This window comes from Mustela nigripes, chromosome 2 (genome assembly GCF_022355385.1).
Source record: "Mustela nigripes isolate SB6536 chromosome 2, MUSNIG.SB6536, whole genome shotgun sequence".
Lineage (NCBI taxonomy): Eukaryota > Metazoa > Chordata > Mammalia > Carnivora > Mustelidae > Mustela > Mustela nigripes.
The window spans coordinates 100,610,417-100,622,590 of record NC_081558.1 but is presented as its reverse complement, the minus strand read 5'-3'; the positions used below and the strand labels follow the sequence as shown (position 1 = coordinate 100,622,590).

The window sequence follows — 12,174 nt, the reverse complement described above, 5'->3', positions numbered from 1 at the left end:
GTTTTTGAATAATTTCCTAGCTGAATTCTTCACAATATTCTGAACCAAATAACTAATGGCAAATATTTAAAAACTGGTACATAGATATTTATTTAAAATATAAAAGGATGTATGGAATTAACAATTTTTGCACAGATTGGGTAACAGCAGGGTCTTGACTGGTATGTAGTTTCGTGTAGAATGTATTAGGTACTTCTGAAATTCAGGAGTCAAATGTTATTGTCAACCAATATTTGAGACTTGAAATACATTTAACATAGGGATAAAAATTTTATGTTTTTTTTTTCTTTATGGGTAAGATTCTTTTAACCCATTATAATTGGGGGTTGGGTTATTTTGGGGTTATTTCCCCCCCATTAGTGAAGATAGTTCTGTTTTTAGCCATTTACCACCTTGCTAGTCCCTGTCTTGTGACTGGTGGGACACACTGTAAGAAAGCTGTCTGCAATTAGTAGAGGAGTACAGTCCAGGTCCTTGGGACAAATTTAAGCAAATTGGCCTTTGTAGAGATTAGTCCTAGGACCCTGGCTTTATTAGCATGGTGCTTTAAGTAATGGTACATAACACCACTGATAGTCTACTAATCCATTTCTTAGATCTCTGTTCTTCTTAAGTGATTAGTAATGGTAGAGGGAGAGGGGCTTGGGAGATACGTCTACATGATGCTTTTGCTACCTTCTCAAGGTTACAAGAAAAAACGAAATTGAAGTCACTTGAATTAATGCATTGTCACTGAGTTTTGACAATTTATTATGCACAAAAGGAGTATGAAGATTTTTGTGACTATATGTGTGGATAGAAATTTCATTTTTTTTTTCAGACTGTTGGCTGGCCTGTCCCTCACCCTCACCCCCCACCCCGTGATCCTGATAAGGTATTAGGATAAATTATATCCATTTGCTGGATAAAAACCAATGGAGCAGAAAAGTTTGAGTGAACTAAAGGTAAAATTTGGGGTCTCATAATTTTAGTTCTTTTGTCTTTTTCTAATGTCCTTAAAAGGACATTTTATGCACACACCCATGCAGATGTGTATGCATATGTGTAAGAGCTAGGATGTGAAATGTGATACAGTAACTGAGAATGACCATTTTCAGAGTGATTTTCTACTTTGAAAACTCAAGGTAGAAAAAACTACTTGGAAAAAAAGTTTATAAAAGGACTTAAATGGTAGACTAGGGAACATTTTGAGTTTTTGCATTGTTAACCATTTATTCAGATGAACTTTTAAAATCATAACTTAATGTACCCTAGCTTCTCCCATTCTTAATGAGATTCTGAAACTGATGCTTATGTAAAGGTGGTGAAGGGAGCCAAAGAAATGTATTACCTATGATAGTAATTATGTTTCTAATGATTTGAATTCTTACTTGCTGGGGTCCAGTATTCATTGAGCATCGATCACCTGCTAAGTAACAAGAGTTGTCCTGGATACAAATAAGAGATGGTTGAGGATACTGATGTCTTCATTTGAGCATCCGAAGGGTATTTATAGTGGTCTCAGTTGCAGGGTATAGTGTTGTACTTTAGATTATGAAAACAGATACTGAGCATTAAGATGTGTTTGTTGGGTGTTGTGCTAAGTAACTTAAACCTCATTCCTCATCGAATGCGTAGGTAGATTACTTTAGGATAGATCTCTAGAACATACAATATTAATAAATTATTGAAGATAGGAAATATATACAGGCCAATACAGTGGAAATAAAGAGCACTGTTAGAAATACCCCCTAACTCAGGGGGTATTTGCCAAACTCAGGATAAAATTCAAACCTGGACTGTGAAAATGAGACTAGCCTTTCTTCAGAAGGAACTGACTTATTACTGGAGTGGGAAATTAGGCCTCTCTAGGGAGTTATAGACCTGAGGGGTACCTACATCAAAATAGGGAGTTGGAAATGGATGCTAGAGGACGCCTTCCCCGGAAATAGGAGGAACAACTAAACCAGTTCTAATTAGTCATTTGGGCACAATCGTCATGGAGTGGCATTAATACTAATTGAAATCCATTCAAGTCGTATACTACTAGTCAGTGCTCCCAGCTCTGATTATGATACCCTTTATGTCAACTTCCATTAACCCCTCATTATCTGATACTCTTTTTCCTTGACTATCTCCTTCAAGGTGTTTGGTCCACAGTAAAATTTACCCTTAAAATCTCAGTATGACAATTTTCCTGTGGTTCTTTATCAAAACTCCAGCACAGTCCTGCAACTTTTGTCATTGGCAACATGAGGGTTAAGACTGATTGCTAGAGCACGATATTTAACGGCAGAAAGAGGATCCAACTGAATAAACATTCAGAACCACTCTTAGGTTCACTCACAAGAGACTTTTGCTGAAAGCAGTTGTCCCATGTAGTTTGCTGAGTTGGCCGTCACCATGTGAGGCAGATAATGGTACTCAAAGGCAGTGTAACCAGTGCTGCAAAGGACATGTTTTAATGAATGTAGTGTGATCTTGTTGAGGATGATGGTGAGACAGGTGAGACAGGGCTGTAGGATAGGGAGACTCCACACCTGCAGGTTAAGAAGCAGCAAAATGAGCAACAAGAGACTTAGAATCAAGAGACTTAAGATGTGCCTCTCCCTTTGTGTAAAGTTGTGAAGTCGCCCGTCCTGAGCCTCAGTGTTTTGTCTGTAAGATGGGGATTAAAAATTCCTCTCAGAACTGCTGTCCAGATCTAAGCATTTGGAATGATTTGTAAGCTGTAAAGCACTAAACATTTCCTAGTTCCTATTTTACAAGTGGCACAAAGGGAAAATAGAGCAGAATTGGACAAGTGTTTGGAAGCCTCATTTCATGTAAAGCAGAGCATGGAATAAATTCCTGACTTTCTGATAATACCATCTTTTCAAAAAAATTGAAGAAGTTAGGAGTGGGTTTGTCGGGATTTAATTGACCAGCAAGGGAAAACTAGTTAGTGAAGTAGAAGAGATTCATTTTCAGAGCCCTTGAAAGGGGTGCAACATTTTGGAGAACAATGTATATTGTAGTGAGTGTTAAAAATTGTCAGTAGACTTGCAGGGTCAGGGGAGGGGCAGAAACCCTGCCTTACAAAAGTCAGAATGAACCGAACCATTCCATCCCAAGCTATTGGTTAAATCAGGTACAGGAACCTGACTGCTCATGAGGCAGGCAAGAAGCACCACGGACAGTAAGGCTGAAAGGCTGCGGCCAGCCCCACCAGGCAGGAGGAGGGCATGTAGGTCTGTGTGTGTATGTGCTGGACCTGCTTGTTCACCTTTTTCTTTCACCATTTCTCCTTATTCTTGGTGTCTCCTTTGTTTTCTTTTCTTCCTCCTGAAAGACACTGGTATGTGCTGCAGTGTGTATGCACCAGACAGAGACAGCTGACTGATGGTACGTAATACCCAGCCTTTCATGCAAGTTAGGTTTATTTTAAGTCTTTAGTATTACTGTTCCGGGAAAATTCAAAACTATTCATCAAGAAAAGACTGTGGGACCCCTGGATTAGTTTGTGTGCTTCACGAGGACATTTTGTTCACAGAATGTAGAACAATGCCTCACCCAGAAGCAGAAATGAATGAATGAATGAACAATGTTACACAGTAGAAGAGGTGGTCACAGTGGTGGTGTTCAAAGTGATGGTGGAGAGTTGATGGTGTTAAGATGATGCCATGATCAGGAGTCTGGGAATACCAGATTTCTGCGCTTGGCCACAAGCTTCTAAAGAAGATTCCCAGAGGAGACATATGCAAGGATCAATGGCTAGTGGGAAACATGGCCTCTTATATGTTGCACCTCTTTCCCAAACCCTAATGTAGAAAAGGGCTGAAGGATGTGGCCAGAACTACAGGACTTTAGAGCCATTTCCTTTCCTGTAGCTCCTTTCCATCCTCTGGCAGCAGAGAAATAAGAGCATCTTCATATATGAGAAGAACAAGTAAAGAACAGGAGGCCAGAATTGCATAAATGAACAAAAGGTCCCAGCATTTTCCCCAGCCCAGTAGCATAGGAATAAAGGGGAAAAGAGGGTGGGGGGCATGTCCGCATGTGTGCCCTATTGGAAGGTGACCTTGCTCACTGCTGGGAAGCGCAGTAAATGTTCTATGATGAGATCAGTTGGATGGAAAACTCATGGTGAGCTGGACTTGTGACCATTTCTCAAATCCTTTGAGCCCGCCCTCCCTTTACCCTGACCCTTTACCATGACCACAGTCCCCCTCTAGTCTTGCCTGGGTTCCTACAAATTTTTGCACGTTGACTCTTGATGGCCTCTGGTCCTTTCTGCAGATAATCCTGAAACCCTTCAGAAGCTTCTCATTTGCTGCTTGGATAAACACTAAGCTCTTTGCCTTGGCCCTGGTGGTTGCCCACTGCCCACAGCCCCCAGTGTCCCCCACAGTGAGCTCTCAACCTCTCCCATTTGGTCATGCCGCCTTCTGCCACAAAGACTGTTTACACTCTTACACTGTTTACACTCTTTTCCTATTAACCCCCAACCCTGACTTCAGCACATAACATTTCCTCAGAAAAGCTTCTCCTGATCACCCTTCTTAGGTCATAGCCACCCTCTCCCTGTGCCTCCTTCTACCCACCCATTTCAGACCCCCTCCCCTCCATACAGTTCCTTCCAGCATAGATGGCTGTTTGTCATGACCTGCTTATTAGTATGAGAATTTGTTCTGAATTCCTGCCTGTCCAGAGCCATCCGGCTCCACATTGTCTGTCAGTGTTGGGCTCCGTGTTTCGTGGTGAGCAGATACCTGGTGAACATGGTGGAAAGAGAGCATCCGGGCCTCATGAGTCACACCCCAGGGTGCTAAGAGCTCACAGGTACTGCCGAGGAAGCACTGCCTGGGACTTTGAGGCCCTCTAGATAGAAGCTGTGGGACTGGAAAACTGATCATGTGAGTTTCAAAATGGGAGGATAGATGGTGGATTTTGAAAACAAGGGGTGGCTGGATTTCAGTCCTCATCAGATTCTAGAATGTTCATAACATCTCTGTCAGGTAGGCTTGACAGGCCTTATCATTAACTCCATGTTGCATATAAGGAAGCCAAGGCTTAGACATATTAAAGACCGTGGCAGAAAAGAAGGGCTGGGACCCAAACTGGGGCGTGACTTCTTTCATCCTGACCCTTGAAGGTCTGCCAGCAGGTCTTCCGCGTAGCGTATTCAAGCAAGTGCTGAAGGCTAATGGCACTGTTGCCCCTGTCATTCATAAAACGGACTGGACCTGGCTCATTAAGCTTCTCTCCGCATGTCCTGTGTTCACTGCTCCCACTAGATCCTGCCTCAACCCAGATGCCACGTGGCTGCTAGAGGGAGAGTGCCTTCCTCCGGTCAGAGGGCAAACTCCCAGAATCAACAAACAGCCTAGATCCTGGAGGAGAAACAGGATCTCAGCAGGAGCTGAGGACACCTGACAGCCGGAAAGTGGCGGCCCCTCCCTCTCCACTTAGCCCTGCACCAGAAAGCCAGGGCGGAACTCTTCTTCCTGGGGTCCTGCCCCCACCTCTCTGGGAACTGGGAGATCTCACCCTGTTTGAGGGGTTTGGACTTATGTCCGGCTTGAATGTCTTGAGTTGCCCCTTCCAGCTCCCAGTTAATGCCTGCCGTCCCTTCAGACCCGTGCCCTTCTTGCATCCACCGTCTTGAGGGGGAAACACACCTCAACCCTTTTCTGTCTAATCTATTCACCTGGATTAGAGAGGCTGTATTGTGTAGAGGAGAGAGCCTGAAATAGGAACCAGACCTCGGTTCAAATCCTGACTCTGCCCTCAGAGCCAGCAAACTTTCCTGAGTATATGCACAATTCCTGTGATTTTTTTTTTTTTTTAAATAAACATGTTCCAGGGAGATGCATCACAATGACCAATTAAAAAGAAATATAGATAGATTATAAGTTACTTATGCTCCTTGAGTAATAGATTTCACAACTTCTCTTTGTCATTGAAAATTTTAACTGGGTTAAGACACCACTGTGGACAGGACATATTTTAAGAGAGGGGCAAAAATTGCCCCCGCCCCCAAAACTACTGAACTAGAAATTCCATCGTTTTCAACCATGGCTGCATCTTCGAATCACCTGAGGAATTGAGAAAATACTGATGCCCCGGCTCCATCCCAAACCTGGGTACTGCTATTTTCTGAAACCATGCCCAGGTGATTATAAAGCCTGGAGAGAGGTCCACCAGACTAGCTGACACCCCTCTCATGACCCTTCTTACTCCCGTTCCAGTTCTGATTCTAGGCTGTGAGGTAATTTTGTATATATACATATTTATATCACAATTTAATGTTTTCAACCTGTTTTTACATTTCTATTTTGGTTGACTTTGTCCAAGCTCTGATCCTTCCTCGCGGTTCAGACTTCATGACAAATGAAGTCATTTTCCAAGACATGCTTTCTTCTCCAGCCTTCACACACAGGGCAATTCTCAACACCAACCACTGGAAGGGAAAGAGATGAAGGAGCTTCTGTCAGCAGCTAAGCGGGGTAAGGCCCACAGAGCAACAACTTCACTCTTGTGAACTTCAACTTGAGTCGGATTTGCTACTGAATGGAAGTGAGTTTAAAAACAAGATTATGATTTTTTTATATAACAGTGAAATGAGTAAAAATACCCCCCCCCTTTTTTTTTTTACCAAGGTTGGATGCATTATGTATTCACAATCTTGCTGGATAACAAAGTACCCCAAAATCTTGTGGCTTAAAACAATAAATTATTATGTCTCGTGATTTCTATAGGCAGGAATTCAGACAGAGCACAGCAAGGACGGCTTGTCTTTGCTCTATAATGTCTGGGACCTCAGTTGGAAGAACCTAAAGCTGGGGACTGGAATCATCTGAAGGCTGGTCTCACATGTCTGGCAGTTGATTGCTGGCTACTGGTGGGAACACCCACATGTGGCCTCCCCATGTGGTCCAGGCTTCCTCACAGCATGGTGGCTGAATTCCAAGCATAAGTGCTCCAAGAGCAAAGAAGCCAGATGGACTGCCTACTGCTTTTATATTCTAATCTAGGAAGCAGTGTCATTTCTTCCATTTCTACTATGGGCGGAGGCACTGAGGTCATTCAGGCTCAAGGGTAGGGAACACAGACCCCATCTCTTTCGGAAGGAGTGTTAATGTCATATTGCAAGAAGAGCCTATGAGATGGGCTGTTAATGCAACTATCTTTGGGAAATACTGCTCTGCCCCACATTGTTTGTTTTTCGATTTTCTTGCTCATCTCTTTTTCAGATTCCAAATGTAATGTGCTTATTGTAAGAAAAAAAAAATCATTAAAATCCAGAATTTGTCAGGATGCCTGGGTGGTTCAGTTGGTCAAGCTTTGACTTTGGCTCAGGGTCCTGGGATCACGCCCTGTGCCTGCTCCCTGCTCAGTGCGGAGTCTGCTTCTCCCTCTCCGGTTGCCCCTACCCCTGCTTGTGCTCTCTTTCTTTCAAATAAACAATCTTAAAAAAAAAAAAAAAAAAACACCCTGAATTTGTACACCAAAGTAGATTTCTCTTGCACTTTACCCACTATCTCAATCCCACTCCCTAGAGGTAGCCACTATTAACAGGTTGGTGTGTATTTTTCCATACTAACTACATATATATATATATATATATATATATATATATATATATTGCTTTTAAAAAAATACACATTATTCTGCAACCTGCTGTTTTTCCTTATTGTGTGATGAACAGAGTTTCATATTAGTTTATATAAATACCCTAATTCTTTTAATGCTGGCTGTCATGGCATGGCTGTACCATAACTTATTTAATCAATCTTCTATTAATAGACTTTTGGGATCTAACTTTTTAAACTATTACAGATTAATGAGGCAGTGAACATCCTTGTGCTAGGTCAGATAGGGTAATATCTTAAAAACAGAATTGGTCTGATTGGGGAAGGTATGTGCTTTGGTGAGTGCTGTGAAGTGTGTAAACCTGGCGATTCACAGACCTGTACCCCTAGGGATAAAAATATATGTTTATAAAAAATAAAAAATTTTTAAAAAAGTAAAAAAAAAAAAAAACCAGAATTGGTCTGTTCAAAGGATATGCAGGATACTGTATTTCAATACAACAAAAGTGGGTTTTCCTTTAAAGTACCATTGTCATGAGATCAATCTACATTAAGCAAGATACTCCCTTTTTTTTTCTTTGCAAATTGATGGCTTTCTCTCACTTGAACACAAGAAAAACAAAAATCTGTTCTTAAGTATGAAAATGCTTAGAAGCTTTGAAGGGAACTTCTCATTTATTTAGAAGGTAATGAGTGACACAGTGTAGGTGGTTATGAGCAGTGTGTGGATTTCTTTTTCTAATGTCTTTAATTCAGGCGGATTAGGAATTGAATGTGGATTCTTCAAAGTTCATGCAGACTTAGAGGGCAGTTCTTCGGAAGAGGATAGCAAACAGGAAACTAGGAACCAAAAAAAAAAAAAGTGTCCTGTGTGATCCCAAAGTGAATACAGATGGGTCTGCTAGCCATACAGAGTAATGCGTGGCTGTCTAGTCGATTGCCATCATCTGACAGTGTCATCCTGCCCACCCATCCATCCTTTATTTACAGCCGGGTAATGTGTAATTTATTCTGGAGTCTTTTCTCTTTCAGAGAAATGTCTTTGCCGGGAATGAAGTTCTGACACATTCTACAACATGAATGAACCTTGAGGACAGACATACTTAGTGCAATAAGCCAGACTCGGAGAAATGTTGTGTGACTCCACTTCTATGAACTATCTTGAAGAAGCAAATGCTTAGAGACAGAAAGCAGTTAAAGGTTATCAGGGGCTGGGGAAGGGGGCAGTGAGGAGTTATTGTTTAATGGGTGTAGTGGTTCTGTTTTGGGGTGACAAAAAAGATACCCTTGATGGTTGCACAACAAAGTGCAGGTAATTAATGTCACTGAAATGTACATTTAAAAGTGGCTAAAATGGCACATTTTATGTTATGTATCTTTCCACACCAAAAAAGAAACCTTTACTGGAGCAGGAGATGTTGGGGCTCTGTCAGCGTTCCCATGGCTTTGCCTTCCCTTTTGTTTTTAAAAGAACAACCTCTATTTTTAGGGATTTTCACACAAAGGCTCATGTGGGCGTGGGAAGTACTCCCAGCTGCCCTCCTGTTTTCAGAAGCCCACATGGAAGCCTAGCAAGTTATTTAAGGATTAGGATATATGCCAGATTGGAAATGGAGATAATTTAATCTCTCTGTATGTAATTCAGTTTTTTTCCTGCAGGCTGGGACCCTAGAAATCTGACTTTGCTCCCTAGGGAAAGCTGAAAGCTGAGTCTTGCTGAAGATGGGGAGGGCAAAAGAATTCCACTCTTTTCGAGGGAGGGGTTGTCACCAGGGTCGGGTAGCCAGCCGCCCTTGGGGATCCCCGGAGCGCAGTCTCCTCTCCTGGCCAGAGGCTTCTGCAGCCGCCCAGAGGGCCACGGGTCCAGCGTGGGAGTTGCGGGCTCTCCAGCTCCCCAACCTTTCTCACTCTTGTGTGCAGGGCTGGACTACTACTCTATAGACAGAACTCGCGTCCTGTCCCATTTCTCAGGGCTAGGCACCTCAGCTGGTGGCGTTGAGTGCGCCGAGGGCTGCAGAGGCAGTGGCTGGTCTAGTGAAGTCTGGGGGCTAGTGGAGCCCCCACTCCCCCCGCCCCCACTCCGGTAACCCGGCCGGGGATCCAGATTCCGGTCCCCTCGTTCCAGGCCCGGCAGATCTGTCGGGGAGCTCGGAGTCCTCCTGGACGGCGCCAGGGGTGTGGGCTCGACCCTCGCGGAGGGAAATCTCTGCAGCCCCTCCCTCTCCACCTGGCCCCGAGGCCGGTGCGTGCAGGCGTGGCTGCGGTGACCGAGCCCCGGCGGGACCCCGCCTCTCCCGCCCAACAGCTGGGATCCGCGCCGCGCACACCTGGTCAGCCACGTGGCGGCGGGGCGGGCACGGGGCGGGCACGGGGCGGGCCCAGCGCTAGGAGCTCGCTGGCCCCGGAGCAGGTGAGGGTGGATGGGGCTGCCAGGTGGGGAGTGCGCTAGGTGGTCCTGCGGAGGGTTTCTCTCTCTGGAGGAGCACTGTCGTGTAGTACGGGGGCCAGGCGTCGCCACCTGCTCAGGTAATCCCCGCCTCTCCCGGGCGCGTGTGCACCTGCGCGTCTGTCGTCGGGGGCCCGGATACGCGCGCGTGTCCCGCCCCGCCCGGAAGAGGGCTGCTGGGTTCTCCCCAGGGTCCCGAGAGCCGGGTGTGGGCTGCTCGATCCGGGGCTCGCCTACGCGCAGGAGCTGACCGAGACGTGAGGGGGTCGGGGCTCCGGCTCCGGAACCTGGGCGTCCTTTTCCGCGGACCAGAAGCCGGAGCTGCGGGGGTGGTGGCATGCCCAGCGCGGCTCGGTCAGGACCCGCTGTCCGCGCGTGGGCAGGGGGCCGAGAGGCGCCGGAACCTTTCTGGGTCCCCCTCGCACTCTGCTCGTCTCCGCGGCCCGCCAAATCCTTGCAGTCTCCCTGCTCCCAGCCCCCAGCCCTTTTCCTTAGAATACTCTTGGGGCGCTTTCCCTTCCTCGCCTTCGCTGGCTGCTGTCATTGGTCATGTTCTTCTCACATGGCAAACTCTGCCCCCATACCCCTCCCCTCATTCTCCCTTTCCTCCTCCTTCCAGTATGTCAAGAGCCCTGTCTCTGTCCCATCCCTGTGCTGGTGAAAGGGGGCACTCAGGCGGGTGCACAAGGTCCCTCCCCCAAGGAAAACTGGCTTTGATGCCAAGGGAAGACTGCTCCACTGAGGAGAACCAAGCCTTTTTCGTTACCTGCCCTCCACTCCCCTACCCTTTCTGGCCCTGCTTCAGAGGGGACCCCCAAAAGAACCTCCTAAACTCCCTTCTCCCTCTCTGCTCATGGTCTAATCTACATTCACTCACCACCTGCAACCGGTTCTAGTGAGCCAGTGATGCCCTTGCTGGGGACAGAGGGGTTCACGAGGGTGGGAGAGGAGTGTCCAACTGCATCCTCAAGGACTGGGCAGCCTGGTGGGCTGGCTCCACCTGCCATAGCTGGGGCTCTAGGACAGCAAGGTTTGAGCACAGGGAGCTTCTGAAGGATGTGTGGCATATATTTGAGTACCAGAGAGGAAGGGGCTATTTCCAGATGGGGTAGAAAAGCCCCCTTCCTCAGTCAGGGCTGTGTCTGGTGTATACAGGAAGGTTAGAGCGTAAGGATGGAGGGAAGAGGAGCCAGCCTGACCAAGGATGGTGTTTGCCTTCTAGAGGGGTCTGCCCACCCAGACTGCCAGGACCCCATTTCCAGGAGAATGGCCCAGATGTCTCAAGTGCAGGAGCTCTTCCATGAGGCAGCCCAGCAGGTAGGCTTGCGTGGTGTGGGGGACTGAGAGGGAATGAGGGGTCACCAGACAGGAAGCTGAACGGAAACATTACAGTACCCTATTTTAAAAGTAATTATCTCAGAAGTTTATTTTGGTATTCTGACTTAATCAAGAAAATATTATGGCCAACTGTTAACCATCTGTGTACAGAAAATCTTTGGTATACTTTGTAGTGGATTTTGAGTTCTGGGCTTCCCTTCCTGCCCCATGGAGGTTTCCATGAATGGACTGAGGACTCATATAATATTAAATGCCTTTTACTATTGAATCAAACCAGTGTAAGAAGGTAACTTTATTTTCAAATAACTCATATATGCCGAAGCCAAATGTGATGTAGGAGAGATGTTAGGGTTTGAAGCCGACGGCCAAGAAAGAATTCTTGAGACGTATTAAAGCACAGGGACAGGAACCGTGAACAGAAAGAGCTGCACCAGAGTCATAAGGAGTGGCCCATTATATACTTTCAAGTTGGGAGAAGGTTAGGAATAGCATAAGTCTCTGAGGAGTTTGGAAGCAAGGTTTCCAGAACCTTAAGGGGGCTAGCTATTGTTGGGAAAAGGTAATTTATTACCACCTAATAAAACCTTCATCATGAAACTCTTTAGATATATATCCACTGGTGAGCCATATGCTTGGGGGATGGGGTTTGATTGCCAACATGTATCTTGGGGGGGTTAGAAATAAAGGAAATTTCTGAAAGAATTTTTATATGTTAAAGTAGACTTACAGGATCCTGGGGATGGGGGTTTGGGCTAGGATTGCCTTTTGCTCTTAGCAAAATATTAACATTAAGGCAGTTGAGTCCCTAGAGGAATGTCACTCTGCCAGTTTCAAGGA

At 45.6% G+C, this 12,174-nt stretch overlaps 1 protein-coding gene across 1 annotated transcript in view; it reads left to right on the top strand.

Moving 5' to 3' along the window:
* Positions 1 to 9,944: 9,944 nt before the first annotated feature.
* Positions 9,945 to 12,174, top strand: part of SLC12A8 (solute carrier family 12 member 8) — a 137,628-nt gene continuing 135,398 nt past the window's right edge. Inside the window, exons 1-2 of the mRNA XM_059388009.1 lie at positions 9,945 to 10,079; positions 11,222 to 11,316. Coding sequence (XP_059243992.1) covers positions 9,974 to 10,079; positions 11,222 to 11,316 — 201 coding nt within the window. The 5' untranslated portion in view covers positions 9,945 to 9,973. The remainder of the gene's footprint in view (positions 10,080 to 11,221; positions 11,317 to 12,174) is intronic.